This window comes from Numenius arquata, chromosome 4, assembly GCF_964106895.1.
Source record: "Numenius arquata chromosome 4, bNumArq3.hap1.1, whole genome shotgun sequence".
NCBI classification, from domain to species: Eukaryota; Metazoa; Chordata; class Aves; order Charadriiformes; family Scolopacidae; genus Numenius; species Numenius arquata.
Genome location: NC_133579.1, coordinates 31,380,601 through 31,404,051, shown reverse-complemented (window position 1 = coordinate 31,404,051; position 23,451 = coordinate 31,380,601). Strand labels below are relative to the sequence as shown.

Here is a 23,451-nt window from a genome sequence, read left to right as displayed (position 1 = left end):
CCCAGAGAGGTGGTGGAGTCTCCTTCTCTGGAGATATTCAAAACCCACCTGGATGCAGTCCTGCCCAGCCCACTCTAGGTGAACCTGCTTTAGCAGGGGGGTTGGGCTAGATGATCTCCGAAGGTCCCTTCCAAGCCCTACCATTCTGTGCAGTTATGTACACTTGCTTATAGGTCAGTTTTGCACACACAGGCACCCTTTGCACCTGAGTAATGAGCAATGTGGAGATGAGCCAGGGAGACTAAACAGGATATATCAAGTGAGAAGATTGTGTTCAGGAGTTTTTTCATGCATCAGCATTTTAACTTTACCTGTTACTTGCAGTAAGTTTCCAGCAGGAGCAAATGGACTGTGGCTCCTCGCTGGCACTGGCTCCTGTGTCACTGGTAAAGGCACAGCTGCACAATCTTCCCTGTTCAAACGTGGACTGTGGACACCCTTAATTAGAGCAAGGCACTGTATAATGTTTTGTCAAACAAGCTAAATGCCGTATTCTGAGAGGAATACCTAGAAGGAGTCAAAGACAAGCTTCTTGGGAGTGATGTTACTGAACGGGAAAACCATAACTGCATGGCGAAGCCTCATCTTCCACTTTCACAGGCTAAACAGATGGTGACCTGATTAGTTCTCAGTCTCAGTCGGCTGCTCATCTCTCTACGCCTTCAGCTCCTATTGTCAGCGTCATATTATTTTACTCATTCTCCACGATTTTAACTGACTGCTGCATTTTTTAGTCTTCTGAGATGTTGCTTAAGGATTAAAAACTGTATTTGTCTAAAACAAAAAGGCAACTTTCACACTTAAGCCCACTGATTTGAAATGAAAATTAAAAAGTTCGATTTCTTCTTTCACATTAATAATCAGTAAGAAAATATGATCCCACGTTTGATTCCCTACAACATGGATGCTGTAGGCATGGATGCCTACAGGAGGGAAGACTTGAGTCGATGTAGCGGGGAGACAGGCAGACCTTGACCCACTATGTGTAGCCACCACTATTAGAGGTGCCGTGGAGTGCTGCATTCAGCCAACTGCCACTCCACTGGCAACATTCACAGAATCATCTAGGTTGGAAGGGACCTTTAAGATCATCAAGTCCAACCATCAACCTAACACTGCCAAAACCACGACTAAACAATGTCCCTAAGCACCACATCTATCCATCTTTCAAATACCTCCAGGGATGGTGATTCCACCAGTTCCCTGGGCAGCCTGTTCCAATGCTTGACAACCTTTTCAGTGAAGTAATTTTTCCTAATATCCAGATCCAAACCTCCCACAGCACAACTGGAGGCCACTTCCTCTTGTCCTATCACTTGTTACTTGGGAGAAGAGATTGACTCCCACCTCCCTACAGTCTCCTCTCAGGTAGTTTTGGAGAGCAATAAGGTCTCCCCTCAGCTTCCTGTTCTCCAGGCTAAACAACGCCAGCCCCTCAGCTGTTCCTCATACAACTTGTGCTCCAGACCCTTCACTAGCTTCGTTGCCCTTCGCTGAGCACACTCCAGAATCTCAATGTCTTTCTTGTAGCGAGGGGCCCAAAACTGGACACAGTACTTGAGGTGGGGCCTCACCAGTGCCGAGTACAGGGGGACGATGACTACCCTAGTCCTGCTGGCCACACAGGGCTTGAGCTGTGTCTGCCATCCATGAGCTATACTTCCCTGGTATGGTAGGACATCCCTAGTGGCACTAGGCATCCAAATCTTGACCTTAATCAGGCTCTCAAAAGTATAGATGCTGCTATTGGACATCCCCACAAAGTTTTTTTTTCCTTACTACCTGAGTAGGTTTAATCAGCAAAGTGTCCTCTTATATGATTATACAAATAAGATGTTTGAAACAAATGGTACTTAAGTTTTACTGTGAAGAGGTACCCTGTACTAAACACAAATTAACACTAGACCTTTATCACTGTAAAAATTAGTCTAGCATAATATTTAAGCGGTCCAGTTTACACTGAAAAGTCACCTCCTTTTTGTGTCCCTTTTCTGTGACTTTGTGGAAATTGTGCTAAAAAACATATTGTAGCATTTGTAGTTTTGCACATAAATTGGCCAAAACCAGAAGCCATTATTCAGCCCTTAGTAAGAAAAACCTGAATCAGTATTGACGCGCGGAAACAAACCTTACAACTCGCAGAGAGTTATAAAGCAGATATGTTTATTGCAGCGCTGGGTGCAAGGGGGATTTCTCCACCAAACTTGCACACCGGTTTGTGAAGCAAGCGTCCATTTATGGTGAAAAGCATACATATTCATTAAGGTTATTATAATTAAAGGCGTTACTATTCTAATTATTTCTAAGAACTCATTATCAAAAATCTCCTCCCCTGTCCTGACCAGATGGACACCTTTCCCAGACAGTTAGGTTCCTCCTCAGCACCTCCTTAACATGCAGCTGTTCCCGCTATCTTACACACAAGGCCATTTCTTTATCTTGGAATGCTGGGGCCCCGAGCTTTTGTACTTTCCCAGACTGTAATACATCCGCACTAACAACCTGTAACCGTTCGTTTTCTGAATCAGTATGAACAAGGAATTTTTTTTCAATAAAAATGTCAGTATTAGGTATTGTGAGTATATGTATATATACATATATACACACAGCGCTACATACACACATATGCATATGTACACACAAAGCGTAGAGATATGGTTTCTGTAGTTGGTTGGTCAGCACTTGAGAATATCTAATATGCTCTGACATGGGATATGGCATATCCAGAATAAGGCTAACAGAAGCAAACTTGAATCCTATTTCTAACAAACACCATCATTTTAGAGTTATCTTTAACTTACTATGGCAACAAATAGTCACTAATGCAACCAAGAAGTAACATCACTAGCAATTGTTAGCAATGTGTGTAACACTACAGACCTCAGAAAAATGCACACCAAATTTTTATTTTCAAAAGGCTGATGAGATGCTTCACACTAGGGAGAAAAAAAAAAAAAAAAGCCAGGATGACTGGTGGATGCCCTGGTCTTGATCTCAAAGGGAAAGAGGAGCTGTGGATAACCCTGTGGGCAGGAGTTGCTTCCCCAGTGCTTTCTTTCATGGTCAGGAGAATCTGAAATTGAAATTTTCTGCTATTGCTCCCTTCTGGGACTGAAGGAGGCATGAAGATGCTCTGCATAATTCATTCGTTTCATACACACGGTTTTAACTTGACAGTAAGTGGATATTTCAGAGCAGAACCTTATTTCAGTGTACTGCTCTGATAGTGCCTGTGCTTATAAAATGGTGCTTTGTTGACTCTATTTTATTTGGTGTTCTAAAGAGCAACAGAAAAAACTACGTCTAGCATAAGCTCTCCTTCAGTTGCACTTCTTAATGTTGTAGAGCCCATAGACAGCATGGATTGTACTGCTTTCCAAAGCAATTATAGTCCTAGAAACACAGCCTCCATACCTCTTACATGAGGAAATATACCACCTCCAACATCTCACCCAGCTTTCTACTCTTCTCTTCTGCCAAAAGGGTCATATTTATGAAAAGCTTTCAGCAACGGTTGAAGTCACTGTCTAAAGCCACTGCAAAACAGAAGATTGCAAATAATGTTTTATGTCAGTTGTATGTCCTTAAATACTTCACAAAAATTCAATTTACCTTTAAGGAGCAATAGCTTTTAAGCGTGGACAGACGTGCCTTGACTCCTGTCCAGGCACTGGAGTGCTTTCCCCCGCAGCATTCCTTACTGTGCTCATTCCTAAATGGTTTAAACAGGCGAAGGAAGATGAGGGGCTGCAGAAGACCTGTTCCGCAAGTTGGTGGTGTGCAAACTGGAGTCTTCTGATCTTGTAGGCTCAGTCCATGTCTTGGAGTCCTCTCCCTTGACACGGGCACCACAAAGAGACTGAGCTGGGTCTCCCTTTTCCCCTTGAATGCCATCCGCAGCCAGTATCCTTACTCAGCTCTTCCCAGCTGAGCTGTGAGCCTCACAGCCCCAGGAAAGGCTGAAAATGGGTGTTTATTGAGAACCTGATTTGAAACCTAAGTATCCCAGATTAGTACTGCTCCCAGACCTCGTAAAAGGCCAACTACCTTTACATCCAGCTCCCAGGAATTTCAGGAATGCTACTAAAAATCAGAAGCTTGTTCATTTATGTTTTTAAATTCAGCTAAGGCTTTTATCCTGATAACTTTCCATATCTGCTGTTCATGTACATAAACTATAATACAGTATTCCCTTCTACGAACTCCACATCCGTACCTTATGCCCTTAATCACCTTTATTCTTGCAGGCTTTTGCAGGAGAGAAAGGAAACAACTACTTCCTGTAATCAATGTCATCTGTTTTAACAGTAAGGATAACGCTACTAAGTTTTTGTTTAAATCTGGCTCAGTCACTTTGGTTGTGCATGAAATAACTACATGTTATAACGAAAAAATCACATTTTGAAAAAAAAATAGATATGATTTATATAATTTGTGCTAGGTGTTTTGCCTAAACAGCAGACAGAACTGTCAACTATTGCTTTAATTTCAAAATATATCATTTGCCTTTGATTTAATTATCAATGTAAACTAATGCTTTAAAAGTAATTAGCAACAACCAGTTGCTAATTGTGTGGAAAAGCATCCTTCTGATGACAGGTTTTCGCCAGAACAGATGTTTACAAAAACTTTTTTCTCTTGTACACAAAGAGAGTCACATTATGGAAATGTATTATGTAGTGATTCTTAATACTGTGCTCACAGCACAGTAAGAGGAGATTTAGATTAAATGCAGGGGGAAGGCAGAATCCAGACGTGGAAATGTTTTACTATTGCAGTTCTACTGACCTCAGTAATTATTCCCATAAGTAAATATTCATAGGCAAGTCTTTGCATCAAGTTCAACAAGCTAATTGTATTGCATTCCCAATATACATCTTTCAATGAAGTACAGGGAAGAGATTAACATGATAGTGGATCTTTCTTCAAATAATTAAATAGTGAAATTTTGTATAAAGTGGAGAGGAAATGACAATGTTGCAAATTGCTTATATGCAGAAACTGGAATATGAGCTAGGTGGCATAAACATGGGCATACTAAAAACCAGAAATAAAGTAGCTTTAATAAAACAAATGTGAAAATTCCCTTTGCTCCTATATTCCACTCAGCAATAATGAACTATTCCTAACCCTATTTTATCCCATTCGGGGTAAGATCACTTGATTGACTGGATCACAAATGCATGCCATTTAGTAGTGCGGCAAGTAATAGCATGACGTTTATTTTTTCCACCAATTCAGACCCACTGAGTATGTGATTTCTATGTTTTTCCAGATCAGGAAGTTAGAAAGCATAAGTGCTTTGCTGATTTTCTCATGATGGTCCATCAGTTGTTAGTTTCCATGTTGGAAGTTTCAATTAAGTGTTGATGTAGCTTTGATAGCTCCAGGAAAAAGGCTGCAAATGCTTTGGTTCCTTTAATGTAGTTGTGTCTATGAAGAAGGAAAGGAGAATGAAACCCTGTCAGGCTATTCTGCTCTTCAAATTAGCGACATATAATCTGGTGAAGTTTTCAGAGTCTTCAGAGGAATTTGCAAGACCGGTCACCCAAAGAAAGGACCAAGTGCACAGAAATTCTAGATATCATACAATTGGCATTCCTCTGAAAGATTCACTGAGGAAACTTTTTCAAGTGTTATGTCCCCTAATTGCTATTGGCTGTAGCCACAAGGATTGAGGATATACTGAGGGACAACAAAAAACAAATTGAGAATTATTGTAGGATTCTCCAGTTCCTTGAGCTCAGCATGACTTGACTCAGAAGCTGCACAAATGTTCAGACATCAGACTGAACGGTGTCTTACCATGGCTCCTCAAAGAATGAACACAAGTGGCAAGTTTAAGCTAATTTTTATAGGATTATGCTAGTTTTGGTCCCTGTAATATAAATACACCTTTATATCCATTTATACCATTAAAAAAAAAAAAAAGGAAAACCATTAAAACCCTTACATAATCATTACCCTCAGTACGTCTGACTGGAATACTTTGAAATTGATGCTGTGATGGAAAGGTACCTGTCTACATCATCATCTTTCAGACCAGAGAAATTTAATTGTCAGTGAAATGAAAATTGCCAGTGTGATCATTTAAAGGCTAAGTAAACACTTCATGAAAAGTATATAGTGGTACAATAGTGGTACATGTTAGATTGGGAATTTTGCTTTCTGCTCGGCACAGCAGCAAGTTTCCCAGAGACAATATTTTGGGATTGCAAAGCTTCCCACCTGGCAGTGCTTATATGTGTGGGTACCCCAGGACCTTGGTTCTCCCCTCTTCTCTTATAGCACAAATAGACAAATAAAAGAAACCTGCTTATTTTCTCGTTCTGGGAGTGCTCCCCGTCATCGGCTGCTCCGATTGGAAACATCATCACACTTTTCTGCGTTATAGTCTGAAACATTCTGGCAACAGGAATTGTTGAACCATCCCGAATAAAATCTGGATCTTCTCCAAAAACTGAAATACATGGAAAGAATGAATCCATTAAGTGAAATAAGGGTGCTGTCTTTAGCTGCCAAATATCAGTTATCTGTTCAAACATAAAGAGCTTCTGAGCAGGAATTGTTCAGAGTGTATAGCCAATTGATTTAATCAATCAGTTGCCCTCTACAAACCTCTGGCTTTGTACCAGTATACGAAAGAACTAAATGAAGTCTTCTATTGAATAGACCCCAATTCAGCAAGAGACCTCAGTGGCTGAGCTGTTCTATCAAAATCAATAAGATGTGACTGTAGCACCAAATCAGGAAATCCCTTCTGCTCTATGGATGAGCACAACTCCCCTGCACACTTGCAGACACATTAAAGATGGAAAAAAAGAAGCAACATACCTGTTTTTATTGCCCTTCTTGCTGCTTTATATAATGGATCATTAACATCAGCAAGCCAGGGCTTCGCACCCAAAGGCATAGACACTTTCAATGTGTTTGGACTGTTCCTCTTGGAGAAGACACCTTCCAAATGCTCCACCACCTGTGGAGAAAACACATTGCAGCCAGAAGTGTTCAGCTTCTTGCAACTGAAGTTTACACCCACTTTCCCTCTTCTGCTCTCAGAAACAAATAAATGCTAGAAACATTCCATTTACTACTTTGGATGTAAATTTGTGAGGTGCTAAGAGGGACCTAGTTTACATAGTAGAGACCAAAGCAAAGGTTTTCTTCTTACCTGTTGTTTCACAACCGAAAGGTCCATGTGGGGGACCTGACGGATTGAGAATTTGCCAATGACTTTTGCTGGAATGACAGTCTTAATTCCCGGTTCATGAAAAGCTCCTTCAATCCCATGAATAGAGAGAGAAGGGTAACGCCACAGGTGTAGAAGTATTTCTTCCTTCGAAAAATATAACATTGAAAATATAAGGGATGACAGTGGAGCCATTCACAATTAATATAAGTTGATGTGAAGAAACAACCTTTTTCCATCCTAAAATTTGTATTTGGAGACCTCTATTTTAAAGATGTTTGATTTATAATTTAATTTAAACCCACGCTCATAACTTTTAATTTAAAAAAAAAAACAAAACAAATAACTCCTTCGTTAAGTCAACATTTGTTTACCTTCAGAAATATTTGGATGAGAGCAGCTTTTCATGTACAGCAAGAAAAATGGAGCATTATTTTAAATTATCTTAGAATTAAATTTTTCTAGTGCAAAGAAAAATCAGAACAACTTCTGATCTGACCATCTGTTCATCTCAGAACTTCTTGCAGGAGAAACCTGTGACCAGTTTAGCCAGATCCCTCCCAGATGATAGCAGGGAAGAAATTCTACTAATGAGCCTTAAATAATACAAGAGATAAGATGATAATGTTCAGTAACAAAGTTGATCTGTTTTTCTGGAAAAGATGGGGTAAAAAAAAAAAAAGCAAGAGAGAAAAGAAAATGTTTATTCTAAGGAAGAAAGGATAAATATATAAATTATAAATTGGACTTCATGCAGAACCCCAGGGCATAGCTCCTTTCCTTCTACGCCAGTTTTATGAGACTGGAGTTTTATGTACACATAAAATTTGCACCACTTCATCGTCACATAGGTAAAGCATCAAAACTTATTTAGCGCAGTTACATTATACTTCTGTATTACTGATTATTATAGTCTATCTTAGACTAATTCAGAAGCTTTTTCATGGAAATAAAGCATCCATATTACAGCTTATACCAGTATAATTACATTATACTCACTTCTTTCTCCCAGATGCCACTTTTGTGCAGAGAGATCTTTCTTACCTACTGTTTTTTATTTAGGATACAATTTTTAAATGCTGGCAAAGAGAGGCTTATAGCTTTGGGTGCTTTTTTGGCGTGCTCGACAGACATCAAAATCTGAATTAAACTCATAAAAACCACGCCATAACACATCTGCCTAAAGCTGCCTCCTCATTTTTTCAGAGCAGAATACAACTTTTCTACTGCGTAACACATGTGGGGGTGTTAATGCTTATTTTCTTTTGCCAGTTAGGTGAGAGGGAGAGGACATGCAGTGCAAGAGAGAGGGAGTGACACTTAGTTTTGCATTACTCCTTTTCATTGATTATTCATATTTTGAGTCACTTTCCCCAGATGCGGTATCTTGCATTTTCAGCAGATTTGTTTTATTTACCTGTTAATGCTCTGTGCTCCTTTATTTTGAGTTTGCCATGGACTGAAAGCATCTTTCAGTTTGGCTTTATACACAAATGTTACAAATTGGTGATTCAAACTCTTTCTGCTGACCATTTACACAGATTTTGTGTTACCTTGGTGCCATATAGGAATTTTTTCACGCCACCATTATTTTTATGTTCTTCTAGATCAAATTCAATCGATTCATACAATTTCCTCTCCTCCTCTGTCAGGGCAGCAACGCTGTCATAGATTCCAGGGATCTGAATCCGACCTGTGGGATCCACAAGGCTGTCTGCAAAGTAAGATACAGATATCAGTACAAGTGGGACCTACTTCTTCCACCTGGCAATCACAACACCTTTTCTCTTCTACCTAAGTCTTTACCGAATGAGTAAGCCTAACGTCTAGCTACTGACAACTGCTTGCATCCATCGAGTCATGATACCCACACTGATATATTTTCATATTTATTAAGAAAATCGAGCTGCTGTGCATTTGTGTGCAGTGAGTCAGCACAGCTGCTGACATGAAAACATCTGAGATACATATTGAGATACATATCAGCGTTAAAAAGTCAGGTTTTGCTGCACGTGTATGTATTCAAGTTGCCAGCAATCCTTAAAGGTTGTTGATTGACACACGACTGACATGAGCTTAACAGGCATGTGTCTAAAGTCCTGGCCTTACCAGGGACATTCCCCTCCTCAGCTGCTGCCACCATAGCTGTGTTGAGATTTAGAAACCTGGTAATATTGCTTCAATTAGACTTGTCTCACGCAGGTCAATTAAACATGGCACTGATCTTTGTTAGGCTGATTGCTTGCCGTTGTTCCCCAGTTACTCCTGAGCAATGACACGTGTTATTACCCAGCAGAGCTATAAGGTCCGTCAGTGGCTCATGAATGATGCCTCCAAAAGTTCCAGAGTGAAGGTCCTTGCTGCCACATTCAACCTGTACGAAAAACACTGGTTACATATAAACACTCTCTACTTTATTCTTCTGCATGTGTTTCTTTTCCACAGCAACGGATGGCTTCGGTTTTTTAAATGACACCACAAATGAATGGAAAATGATTATGTGTTTATTTTTAAAATGGAAAACATGTCACGAACAATCTGCTTCTGGTAAAGAGAAGATGGGGCTATTCTGTTAATCACTAGAGAGAGAAATTCAGCTGTCTATAGCACTTACAGGCATTTGAAAGCAAGGGTCCCTCTCCATTCCCCCCTTTGCTCCAGTAAGATTAAATACACCGTAAGAGAAATACTTGCATATCACTGTTTCTAACACTGCAGAATAATTTCTTCAAATTCTTTATCTTTTTTATTTAATGCAAATCTTTATAGCGAAGGCAAGAAAGAACCTTACTTGTTTTCCATTAAGAAAATATATGTCCAACCTTAATTCCAGAATGCAACAAATAAGAATTTAGAGGTCTCTTGAATCATATGCCTTTAGAATAGAGAGAGGCATTCGGTTTATTAAATGGGTTCTTTTTTCCAGACACATTTTCATATGCAGGTTTATAATAAACTATTTGCCTGCAACGGACTTCTTTATTCTTCTCAAAACTTCATTACGGTCCACTGTCTGGTAGCAGGCAGAGATCATTTTTGATGTTTTAATAGCATAATTTTTCTTAACTAAGACTTAGAAGAATTGAATCAAGGCTGCTGAGGCTTTTTTGGTTAAAAACAAATTCCATTCTATTTCAGACAGAAAGGTTAATGCAGATTTTTCTTCACTTCTCTAGTTCTTTAATCTTCTCTCTGAATTCCTTTTATGCTTCATCAGGAGATTCCCAGATGAGAAACTTCTGTTCTTCATTTCACAGCAGCTCATGTTGGCTGCTAAATATACTACAGTGCACTATTATTTGCTTCTGCCAATGGTTACAAAAATTTTGTGTGGCTTTTAAACCCAGGGATCCAACTAAATTGAGTCCCTTTAGGCAAATACATTGCAGTAAGCTGTATCTGCTGTAAAAAGGGCAGGGCTTCAGAAGAAGTGGGTTTGGAGTGAGAGAGTCGGGGGGTGTAGGGAAAATGCTACAAGAGAGCAGAGTTGATGTGCAGAGAGTGTGATGAGAGAAGACTGGGAGAGCAGTAGGAGAGTAATGGGATAGGAAAGGGATCAAGGAGAGAGAGAGTAAGTGGAGAAACAATGATTGAAGAAAAGTTAATGGAAGTAAATAAGGCTAATTGAACTGAAATGAGGGGGGAATCTGCACAGGCAAAAAAGGATAGGGAAGAAAAGTCTGTATTTTTAAATATCAAGCTTGCTCTCAGTCTTTGTCTGCGTGCAAGTATAAATGTGGTTACAGGTACATCACTGCTCTCCGGTCAGGAGCCCAGTTCGAATGAACCTGTGTCCTTTACCTCCACACAGAAGCAGGCATTTCCCCGACTCCCATATGTAAGGGCAGGCTTCTTGTTGCTGAGCCAGAGGTTGTCCGAAATCACAATATAATCAACATCAGAGAAAAAGTACTGTTTTTCTTCTTCAAGTAATTTTTCTAGCCCCAAGGACCCTGCTTCTTCCATGCCTTCAATTACAAACTTGAAGTTTACTGGCATAGCCTAAATGAACATTAAAGAGATCTAGGTAAGGAACATGCATTTTCAAAAAGTAAGAGACTTTAAAAAAACATCAAAAGCAGACTGGCTTGCAGTACATGTGTTAGGAAAAGAAGGACATAGATATCTAGCTTGCTTGAATAGAAAGGGCATATATAAATATATGTAAATCTATATATGTACATGTATACATACATATGTAGTTTCCCAGAAAAACTTGTTCATCTTCATGTTTTTCTGTACTTTTCATTTTTGAAGGAAGATACAAGTGATATCTTTTTTCCCTTGTGTTTCCAGAAAACTTGCTGGACTGTCTCATAAAATGGGATGTACTATTAAATATTCTAATTGCTTTGGAAAGCCTGCATAATAACAGTTGCATTTTCACGGAAAATTTCCTGCCTCTCATATTTCCGCTGTTAGTGGTCGTGCAGGAAGCACTGGCAGAGGTCCATTGCTTTGGTTTTCCCAATGTGTTATCTATCACCAGAGTTAGTCACACAGTGGTAAAAATGCTGCTGGTGATTCTACTATAATTGTCCTTTTAGCACTCATGAATCCATTTGCCTGCTAGTTCATAAGGATGTATTTCCAAGGGTAATTAAGAGAACTTTTATTATGGAATAGCACAAGTTAGAAATGCTGACAAGTCCCATAGGAGAAATAAATTTGAGCTTAGTTTCCCATTCCAATTCATTTTCTCATTACTGCTTTTAAGATGTTTTATCTTTTGATTGAATGCTCAGATTAAATGCAGGAATAAATGTGTAGAATTAAATGAACTTGTGTTATGGATGGGTTCACCAATGGTTCATCAAACGACCACAAAAAAATTTAGAAACAAACTGTTCATGAATATTGTTTGATGATCTGTGCTGTCTTCTAGGGAAAGGCTTCAAATAACATTTCTTTTTGCTTGCTTGTTAAAATTCAAAGTAGTTATTAGTGATTTGAAAAACTGGAAAGATGCAAAAAGACAATAACCATATCCACTTGCAACAGCTAATCTGTATTAAGAGACACTGAGATCAATTCAGTACTATTAATGCAAGAAAAACATCAGTTTTCCAGGTGAAAAAGGACCTTAGAAGTCAAGGCTTTATGGCTCAATTTGTGCCATAATGTCTTAACAGAGGCACAAAACTTTCTCAACAATCTAACAAAATGTGTCATGCAAATTCACTAACCGAGGTATAAGCTTAGACTATATGTTGGTTTAGCTTTGCATTTGGGATAAAACTAGCCCCAAATTGTTAAATATGCAGACTGATTTAAAGATAACTGTATCGGTCATTGTAATAATTTCGGCAACAATTTGATTCTTAGAGATAAGTCACACTATAAGTAAGTATATTTGTACTTGATTAATGCACCCAGTCAAAGCATTTGCTTTGATAAATCTAATGTATCATTGAAAGAACAGCCCATTACGTATGAGCATTTTTTGATGCTTGTTCTCTTCGTTCATACACACAAATTGAAGGTAACTTGTAGGTAGACAAAACCAAAGATTGGCAGAATGTAACAGCAGAGATAAGTCTTCATGACCAATCTGTTCTGTATGTTATGTTACCATTTTAAAAGCTCTCAAGAGAACAGGGTATCAAAGCTGTTTAATGTATGTAATATACATTGAATGCTTCCCCGAGTGTTTTTCTCTACAGGGCAATGACAGCAATACCGTATTTACCTTGCATACAGACTGTTCAAAATAGAAATGCTCAAGGACAGATTCTTACTGAGGTGGGACCGGTGCCCTAGATATAGCATTAGGAATAAGCTAATCTTTCAAAATGTATAGAGTCTGTTGGTACAGAGGCGTATCATCTAACTCACAGGAAGGTAAACACATCCCTCCAGAGAGATATTATAAAACAATAACAATTCCTCATTAATACCTACTAATTTCAAGGCTCTAAATGTTTCCACTGCATTTATCCAAGCTAAGACAGGTCCTTTATTATCTGTTGCTCCACGCCCATAAAGATTTCCTTAAAAAGAAAAGAGTAAAGTTTTTAAGCAATCTTTGAAACCTCTCTCATCACTTCAATGTAATCAGCAAATTCCTGTTGCCACAGAAGCTGCAGTGGTGTGTCAAGTGAAGTGTCAAAAGAATCAGGATTTCATTGACATGTTTTAAATAAGGTGATGGGTGTTTCCCAGTGGACTAGTACACTTTCCCCCCACCCCTTTTTATGTACATCATACTGTGGTTTCTGCTACCTGCCAATTTCTGAGCTTTACTTTCGTTTTTAGGAGTTGTTTGATCACACCAGACATGCCTGGAGAGTTTGCACAATATGCAGCTTCTGTGCACATCAGCCAGCCCAGGTAACAAGTAGCAAAAACCCCACAGATAAACACCCCAGTAGAAGTATGAAGCTGCAAAGTCTAGGCATATTTTTTTTTAGGTGTTCAACTGTACAGTTATATGCAGGGACAGATTTCAGTTTCACATACAGATAAATCTGTTTCATATACAAATAAATCTGTGGATTACCACTACCAGATTTATCTGTGGCAGTCCCCACTGGAGGAACAAGAGTTACCCCAGTAAGCGTATTTGGAACTGGTACCAAGAGATGGGGAAGGCCATTTAATGGGTGTAGGACAGGACTGGGAATCAGTATTTCTGGGTTCTTGGTCTTACTCCCTGCTGACCCTCCACCCTTAATTTTGGTCCATCAAGTCAATGGAGCTTTTCATGCTCTGCTGGCTGTAGCGTGCTTATGAGTGCACTAAGGGGAGCCTCTCATTGTTCCACCACCAGTGCTTCTTAGCTCCAGCTTAGCAGGTGGAGGTACTAAAGGATTATGAAGCAAGAACAGGAAGTTCTAGGGAGGTTAATGGCTGATCCAACAACCCAACAAGAATTTTAAAGCAGAAATGGATTGTCTATTGAATATAAAGAGGAATTAACCCCATGTGGCTCTTCCACACCAAATATTAAGCAATCACTGATGGGTCTCACTACTCACAGCATGGTCATGAAGACCCAAAGTCACTGGATTTGTCCCACAGATTACTGTGGGAGAAGTCCTCATGCTGTGGCTAAACATATAGGTAGCCCCCTTCTACTCAAAAGATCTGAGAGTACTCAAAACATCTGAGAGTCATGTATTCAAATAAAAATACAAAAATTATGACCAGATACATACCATTGATTTCTGTCAGCGTGTAAGGGTCAGTTTTCCAGCCATCTTCCTTTTTGGCAGGCTGCACATCTACATGACCATAGAAACATACAGTGGCTTTTTGTGTATCCTTTCCCAGTTCCCCGAGAATCACAGGAGGCAGTGGGAGGTCCTCACCATCAGGCAACTGCAGAGAGGTGTTAAGAAAAAAAAGAAAAAAACAAAGGAAAAATAAACCCTTGAAAACTTGCAAGTGTTATATAAAAGCACGCTAGAATTCTCAGTATTGAAAATACTTCTACATTCTCAGTTGGCTCCGATTCTATCAGATCCACAAGTCTGACTTTGAGCCTACCCAGAGAAATTAAGATTTTTCTCCCCAGCTGTTTAGGTTCTGCAGAGACTTTATGGGGCTCTTCTAACATTTTACTGTCATAAATGCCCTCATTACTAAACTCTTACTTCCCAGCACTGGAGAAGACAAAGCCAACTGTGTTCTGGAGTGACAAAAGCATATGTTGTGACACTGACAGTCAAAAGCCACACAAACTTGATTTTGCCATGGACGGATTGTAGGAGGCCTGAAACTTCAAATCCAGAAACAGAATAAACTTTTGCTGGCAGGAGGTGGCAGCTGCTATTTCGGACTGTTTTCAAAGCAGGTTAAGGCTTTAAACTAATCCTGTAACTTACTGCTGCACAGAACAGATCTCCACATTGGCCAAGAGAGTCTGGGTGTCTCACAGGAGAGAGAAATAAGAAGTGAAGGAATGCGTGTACTCCCTTGTATTCACCAATAATATCAGTCTGTACTGCTCTGTTGCAACACAAAAGCATAGCCTCTTGCCCAGCATCGAAGGAAAAACCCTTTTTTAAAAAAAATATTTTGGCCCTAGGCAGAGAAAAGTATCTCTGGTCTCTGCTTGAACAACAGGTAATCCATTCCCTGCTGTTATTGACACAGACTGTTGCTATGTATTTTGGCAATCATAACTGGATGCCAAATGCATGCTAAGCTTTTAGTTTTAAATGCATTCATTACAACTATTAAATGACATAACCTGAAATATTAAAGTATTGCTGTGCTGCAAGGTCCTTGTGCTAAGATTCTCATGATCCTCCCCAGAAACCTCAGAAGAAGAAAAAGGGAATCGCTATTAGTGAACTTTTGAATTCCTGTTAGAATAGGAATCCAACAGCCCAGGGCAGGAGAGAGCACTCAGCCACAGTGAGGTAGTAAGGTAAGTGAGCTAGACACAAAGATTTCTCAGATATTGACTCTTGTCTGTTGCTTTCCATTTGTCATTGAAAAAATGGCTTGGAGCATTTGTCAGAAGCTCCCAAAGCCAAAGATGATGCTCAAGATAGCTAGCCTGTTCTGTCTGGCAACACCTTCCTTGTAAAAGCTACCTCCCCCATATAAAGACTTCAGTGACAAACTGATGCAGTACTTATCATGCTTTGTTACTCAGAAGAATATGAAAATGAGCTCTGATAAAAAACCCAAGACATTTTACTTTTACAAACTACTTCCCTCTAGTTAAAAGCATCAAACTGTCTCTGCAGGATGGAGGGAACATCTGCTTGCATTTGAATTGCCTGTGTGGCCTCCCAGGTCTGTTCTAATACAGTCTGAGGAGGGACTGATTTCAGCAGGTATCACATAGCTACAGGACTACTGAGAAATTGTTAGCTGGCTACCAAAAATATCAGTAAATCACAAATTACATATACATAGCACTGAATGTAATAGGTAAGCCACATGCGTGAACATGATGTTTTAAATGCAAGAATCAGACAAGCACCTGATGTGACCCCAGGTTTACTAAATTAACAGTGGCTCCCAGCGCTGAAAGTCTGTCTGCTGCCAGTGCCATCATTTGCATGACTTCTTTCCTCAGAGCTGGTTGAACAGAATCACTTTCCACAGCCACCCATTCCTTAAGATCCTGCACAAGAAGGAGAGAAGTGCAGTTAAATCACCCAGGATGCTGTAGTGGTTGGTCTCTGAACACAAGAAGTGTCACATTGGAAGATGGTTTCACCTTCATCCCATCACAGCAATATCATGGATGCTGTATCTTTTTTTCTTCACTGGTAAAGATTTGCCAGTTCTCCCATGTGGGTACATTTTGGCTCAGTGGAGCCTCTCTCTGCACACACTCAAAGGATGCCCACAGCCACCTGGTCTATGGAGGTCCATGTAAATCCCTCTTCCACCCAGAGGGTTCCCAGCACAGACTTAAAACCCTGCTTTTTGAAGCTCACGTGGCACACCCGATGCCAGACTTGGAAACCCTGCTGATTACCTTATTGGCAAACACTCATCTTGCATGTAGGGCACAAGACTCCCAGACACCAGTTCTGTGCTCCAGTCATTTCACTGCAATATAGTTCCTACCTTGATGAAATCACTTTGATGTACATCAATGTATTGGAAGATCTCCATCTCCAACACTGAAGAGGATGAGGAGGACATTCTGGCCATAAAGAATAGTGCAAGGCTGAGACAGATGCTATCTGAAAGTTAAGGATAACATTCAAGGTGTTAGAGACATCCTGCAAACGCACTTCTTTTCAGTACTAGAAAGTATAGACAACTGCTAAGTGCTAAGTCTTTTTAAGTCTCATTTAAGCCCTTCAAGCCAGGAGAAAGTATATCTGAATTACTTTATCAAATAAAACCTACAGTTGACTCACAGTCAAGTTTCTGGAAGAAAGTGAAAAAAATGACAGAACTCTCAACAGCTTTACAATTTCTGCTTTATAAGAAAATTAAGGGAAGCGTTTTCTAAAGAAGTCGTCATTGCATCATTTTTCAATACAGAAACATCAAATTGTATGTTCTGGGAAGACAACCCCAGGGGAAGACTTGAAAACACCGACACACCCCAATGGTCCAGGGAACTCTCTTTTCCTTCGTTTCCAGAAGGAGGGAGAAGAATGGATTCACTGACACACAGAGTGTATCTTACAAGAATAAGGAAGAACAATCCTGACACCAGAGAGTATTGGACAACAAATAGCTTTTGTGGTTGAATAAAAACAGTGTCAATACTGAAACACTTGATAAGCGCAGCAGTCATTTGGTACTTGCAAACCTCTCTGCCACCTTGTTTTTGACAAGATGAGTAAAGATTTAACCACCATAGGATTCTACAAAGTGTTTTTCTTCCTCCCTGCAGCTTTCCCTTCCTGTTTCCTTGAAGTTCCTTCTGTAGTTTCTTGAATCGACATTAGCAGATTACTACTTGGATAGCTAAGTACTTGACTGGACTAAAATCAAACTAGCTGCTGTATCAGGCTGTGCAACAGGATGGACTCCAAGGTCAAAACCCAACACTTTGATTCTAAAAATATTCTATACTGGTAACAAAACATGCAGTTGCAGGTCCATTCATCCACTTTGATGCATTGTTAAGGTGATAGGCTATGGTAATATTAATAATTTCAATTATGTTTCTCTGACAGAGAAGAAAGATTGAAAACCCAAGCGTGAGGAACAAGAGGAGGGAAACATTGTTCATTTCGTCTGGAGATCCTGGCTGTATGAGGATGGCCCACATTTTCCAACCTTCCCTTGCAAGCAAGATTGCATCTGCATTGTCTGTGACACAGGTCACTCTCGGAAGTAAAGCTTTCAGAAGGCCTGTGACACTAGATGTAATCCCCAGCATCCAGTTCCTGACATCTGTTGGCACTGGAAACACTGCTATTGAAAGAGACAAAATGCCGATTTTTGCAGGACGGAGAAGCTGCAAAACATTGCTATGGAGATGACTTAACTGAGACAAGAAAATCCAGATTTGGGTAGGACTTTTAGGATGGAGATATTAAATACAGGCATAATATATAAATGGGGGAATATTATTTAAATGCTAATACTTGCTGGGAAAAAACCCCAAAACCTTAAGTGATGATCAAAGTACCATTTTCTTCTTACGTTGTTTTCTACATAGGAAGGTAAACCCTACCTCCAAGAGGTGGATCTAATCAACCATCCCTTTCAAATATTCCCATCACCAGTCACAGCAGCAGCAATTTGTCCTAAACCAAAAGGGATTATTACAGGAATTTTTGAAGTAAGCATAAAAAAAAAAAAAATCAGGACATTTCAGAAGAGACAAAGCAGCTTCTGGGATTTAGCAACAAAGATGTGGTGGAGAATGAGGTTTTGGAGTTTAGTAGCTTAGGCTATAGTCATCTTTGGATAGAGCTTCAGCAGGTAAGACTTAAAAACAGGAGCTTTGCAACAAGCACCCCCAACTTAAAATCCCCAGTCTGGCTACTTCTTCCAGCTTCAGACTGTGCAAACAGCTGCAAATATTTGTCAACAAAAGTCCATTTTAGAGAGGGTGATAGCACATAGGAGTGCGATCACAGACATGGTCAGGAGGTCTTCCTGGGCTGCACAGGGCAGGCAAGACCAGGAGTCCCAGGCTGGGGTGGTGGTAACTGTTCTCCAATGAACAGAGTTTCCTGACAAAGATGAGACACTGGCTCTTGCTGGGGCAGTGCCCAGGTAGATACAAGAGGGCATCTGCCTTGAGACACTGCAGGTCATGTCCAAAAGGAACCCCAAGTACAGAGAGATGATTAGTATTAAGTAAAAGCCAGGCATGGAGGCCATTTATTGTTTCATAGAATCATCTGGGCCGGAAGGGACCTTCAAAGGTCATCTAGTCCGACCACCCCCGCAGTCAGCGAGGACACCCCCAACTAGACCAGGTTGCCCAGGGCCTCGTCGAGCCTTACCTTGAATGTCTCCAGGGAAGGGCCCTCAACCACCTCCCTTGGCAACCTACTCCAGTGCTCCACCACCCTCATGGTAAAGAACTTATTCCTAAAGTCTAATCTAAATCTGCTTTTTTCCAGTTTAAAGCCATTACCCCTTGTTCTGTCATTGCCGGCCTTTGTAAACAGACTGTCTCCAGCCTTCCTGTAGGCCTCCCCTCAGGTACTGGAAGGTTGCTACTAGGTCTCCCCAGAGCCTCCTCTTCTCCAGGCTGAACAACCCCAGCTCCCTCAGCCTGTCCTCGTAGCAGAGGTGCTCCAACCCCCTGATCATTTTTGTGGCCCTCCTCTGGACCCTCTCTATCAGCTCCATGTCCTTCTTATATTAAGGGCTCCAGACCTGCACACAGTGCTCCAGGTGAGGTCTCACCAGAGCAGAGTAAAGTGGCAGAATCACCTCTCTGGATCTGCTGGCAACACATCTCTTGATGCAGCCCAGGATGTGATTGGCCTTCTGGGCTGCAAGTGCACATTGCCTGCTCATGTCCAGCTTTTCATCCATCAGCACCCCCGAGTCCCTTTCCTCAGGGCTGCTTTCTAATACCTCACCCCTAGTCTAATACCCTCACCCTAGTAAACCTCATGAGGTTTACTCGAGCCCACCTCTCCAGCCTGTCCAGGTCAAGTTTGCTTCTCTTCTCTGCTGTGTGCTTTTAGGGGACCAGGCAATGGCTCTGTTTGTGTGATGTTGCACCGCTTTAGTCCAGGAGACAAAAGTTTACCTTCAGGCTGGTCCTTATTACAGGCATAGTCTCTTCCACCTCCGAGCTGGGTCTCACAGAGGGAAGCTGGCTCCCACACAGGCTGAGGAGGGGACAGGACCTCCAACAGCTACATTTGTGAGGGGCTCCAGAAAAGCGCAAGGCACCGCACCCCCAGAAAAGAGTGATAGGAACAGGCATTGTAGAGTGTGGTTAATCACCCAAAAACCAGGATAAATCCTAGTCTTGCCAGGGATATTGCCAGCAGATGGGTTGAGAGATGCCAGCATGTGAGGACTTTTATCAGATGTTCGTCTAGAGAGACTTTAGGGCTGTTACCTTCATTTACCACAAAGCCTGCTAGATGCCTGTTTCACACATATTTCACTCGTTCTTTCTACCTTACTATTTCCAAACCTCAATGTGAAAAATATTTGCATCAGAGGCCACTGAATGTGCCCTCATTTAACTTTACCACAGAAAACCAGAGAGGCTTCTCTTGGTTCAGTTACTTTACAAAAAAATACCTTTTGGGTGTGCCACACTTGAACAAGGAGGATCGTAACACAGGTTAGAACATGGCTGCTAGAGTAACCAAGCTCATGCAAGGGATAAGTATCAGTGTCTCCATCATAGGTAGTTTTCCCCCTCTTTCTGTTCAAATATTCAATTTTGCTGAATTCTGTATAATTCCACTCTAAAAAGAATGAGTATATATATATAGTTGGTACCTTATGGTGACTCAAAGAAACATGTACCTTTTAATATTGCATGAAGAACAGAATCACAAAACGGCTGCTTATACAGGGGATGTGTGCTGGGGTGATGGTATCTTCCTCTTTTTACCTGCACTCCATGCAAATGACCTGAAAAGACACAAGAGACATATGTCTTCTAATCATGTTTCATTAGGTTTTAACTGTTTAAGAAAACGAAAGGAGAAAACTAAAATGCTGTGGAGGGAAAAAACCCCAAACATTCAAACAAGCAAAACATCCTAGGAATATTTGAAATAATTCTGTATTATTTTCAAAGTGGAGACTTCAGTAAAATCTTATAGACCATCACAAAAAAAAAAAGCTTATAGAACATCACAAAAATAGTTGTTTTCCTAAACAAAAATAAAGCGTGAACGGTGGCATGAAAGTTGGGAAAATGAACATGAGGAGATACTTACACACTCCTCCAAAGTAGCAGAGTGCACCAAATACTAATAATTCAAACAAGAAATTATGTAGCAACTATGTTGTGCTGTACGTGAGGGTGGAGGACAGTAGCAGATGGAACGTCATGTTAATGTACTGCTAATACACAGACAATGCTGCTAGAAAGCATTTGGATCACAACTGGGAAAGCTTGTGTGAAAAAGCGAATCTGATTAATAAAACACTAGAAAGATTTCAGGCTGAAATAGCTCAGTGTTATGAGAAAGGGAAAAATGATTTAAAAGGATGATAAAGCCTGGGCGAGGGGAAATCAAACAAAGACTTCTTTGTTCAATTTCAAGTGTATTTTATTTGATCTCATTTTAAAGAGCAGTTGCTGCTTTATAGAAGAATGTAGTATGACTATTTTTAGAAATAATGCATGACAGTCACACAGTTTCTCTTCCTTCGTTCCGTAGTAGTAAGAACGTTTTGTGTCTCACTTCCTCCCATCTCGTTAGGTACTGTTAAAAGAAAACTTAGCATTCTTGGGGAGCGATTTAACAAGAAATCCAAGTTGATTCTTTAACTAGGATGACTCTTTGATAAAATATCAACTAAACTTAAAAAAATTTGGGAAGTAGCTCCTGAACATGCTCTGCTGCCTTCCTCACTGCTCCTGAAGCACATGCCTCACGTGTTTTCCTCCTTGTGATGCAGCATTTGAGGTGTGTGTGTGGTAAGGGGCCTGCCAATGAAAACTGAACATTTTGCAACCAACACCAAGAAAAGCAAAGGCAAAAGTTTCCTAGTTTGCAAGTAATATAAAGCACATTTGACATGAATGGAGGTAAAGAAGTGTACGGCAGTAGAAGCTGATTTACCAAACAAACAGTGGGCTCCATTGAAAGAAGCATTCCCTCTAAGCAATCAAGGACAATAAATAATAGCCCCATTATCTCAATTAACTTCCTTTAACAACATTTACTGATAAATGGCCTACCTTTGGTGGAAGCAGGCAATCACACCTCAGTCACCTCTCCAGCTGATGAGGTGAGACCTCTGGAGGAAGACAACTCCACGTGGCAGTTTTCCAGCAAAGCCGTGGCCACATGCAGCCTCTGCCGTTGTAACGGCCAGGAGCTGCGGAGATCCAGACATGGGATGCCTGCGCATTTGAAGATTGTTAAAGAAATGGCATTAAATCCAATGAACCATGTAAAAGCAATGAGAACTTTGGTGGAAGAAGTAGGTGAAACCTGGCACTTGCTGACAGGTGACACTGGAATGCCCGGTGCTGCTTCCAGCAGTCGGTTCTACAAACTGCCTTAAGGCCGTTTCGGTGAATGGCAATGACTGGCCCTGCCCTTCTTACTCAAGCCTTAGAGGAAAAAAGTGAGACCCTTTTTGCCAGCTCTGCTTTGCTATATTATAGAAGGTATTAGAAAAGAAAGTCCTTACCTCTTTGTGCTCTTGTTTTGCAGCTGCCTTTATGGCTGGTGATGAGAGTTTGAAAGATCTGGAAAGACCTCCTCTTCTACCTGCAGAACAGAAACATTTTATCTCAGTTCACGGATATATTCTGCAGTTATAAAGGGCTACTTTTAAGTTAAAGATTAACTTTTGGTTTAGATGCTTAAGTCTGTTTCTCTATCATATAATAATCCAAGCAGGATATACAAACCACTACCACACCAAGCCATGAAAAGTTTTCCCATCTCCTTTTCCTCATCCTTTTCTCCCTGGAAGTCCCAGATCCTAACAGGAATCCCAGTGCCAGAATGCACTTGAACACTGCTGGTAAGCATTGCTGCTTTACCATAGTATTTTGGAGGACTTTGAGAACAGAAGTGGCTTTTGTTTGTTGCTTTGATTTGAAAACTGGAAAAGATACATCTCTGTTAAGGGAGAAGAATTTCTCCCAGGAAGTAGTATTTCACTGTGCCCACTGAGAAGTAATTCACTATTTACCTTAGAAAATTTTTCTGAGCTTGACTGCTCATTGGTTTGCAATCAGATAAACACCGGTATAAAGACAAACACTTGGAAAGACAGCTGTGCTGCTATTTGCTCTTTCCATAGCAAAAAAGGTTAATAGGAAAGAACCATGGAAAGTACAGCTAAGTACCCAACTGTGTGCACTTGTATGTAAGGCTGAGCTACAGACCTGGTTCATAATGCCCTTAAAATACAGTGAGCACCAAAAGGAAAATTAAAGTATACACGAAGAATTTACTATATTCTGACTTGCTGGGATGTCATTTGACATCCACATCTCACTTGGATATGGATAGCCTCACCCTCTTCTTGCTGCCAGTTCTTCCATACCAAAAGGTCTCTGAACTTATAACAAATTTTTGGTGCTTGTGTTTGCATACAAGTTTCTATCCTTATGGTCCTCTGTCCATTTTGTAAGAACTGCTATTCATATAACTAGATTCACTAACAAGCATCAGTCTCCAAAGGGAAATCAAGGTCCCTTCTCAGAG

General features: G+C 40.5%; 1 protein-coding gene across 1 annotated transcript; it reads right to left on the bottom strand.

The window, feature by feature from the left end:
• Window positions 1-5,327: 5,327 nt before the first annotated feature.
• CNDP1 (carnosine dipeptidase 1) lies at window positions 5,328-16,801 on the bottom strand. Its single transcript, XM_074146336.1, has 11 exons — window positions 16,724-16,801; window positions 16,128-16,271; window positions 14,347-14,509; window positions 13,091-13,179; window positions 10,991-11,191; window positions 9,479-9,563; window positions 8,743-8,903; window positions 7,172-7,336; window positions 6,835-6,976; window positions 6,313-6,460; window positions 5,328-5,433 (listed from the first exon to the last, which is right to left on the bottom strand). The coding sequence occupies exons 1-11, from the start codon at window positions 16,799-16,801 to the stop codon at window positions 5,328-5,330; spliced, it is 1,482 nt and encodes a 493-aa protein (XP_074002437.1).
• Window positions 16,802-23,451: the final 6,650 nt, after the last annotated feature.

Excerpts from the sequence above, each read along its gene's own strand:
- CNDP1 (XM_074146336.1), bottom strand. The coding sequence starts at position 16,801 with ATGTCCTCCTCATCCTCTTCAGTGTTGGAGATGGAGATCTTCCAATAC. Across the intron at positions 13,180-14,346 it reads CACGCTGACAGAAATCAATG|GAAATCTTTATGGGCGTGGA; the intron begins GTATGTATCTGG and ends TTTCTTTTTAAG. Across the intron at positions 6,977-7,171 it reads TTTCGGTTGTGAAACAACAG|GTGGTGGAGCATTTGGAAGG; the intron begins GTAAGAAGAAAA and ends TTTTCTCCACAG.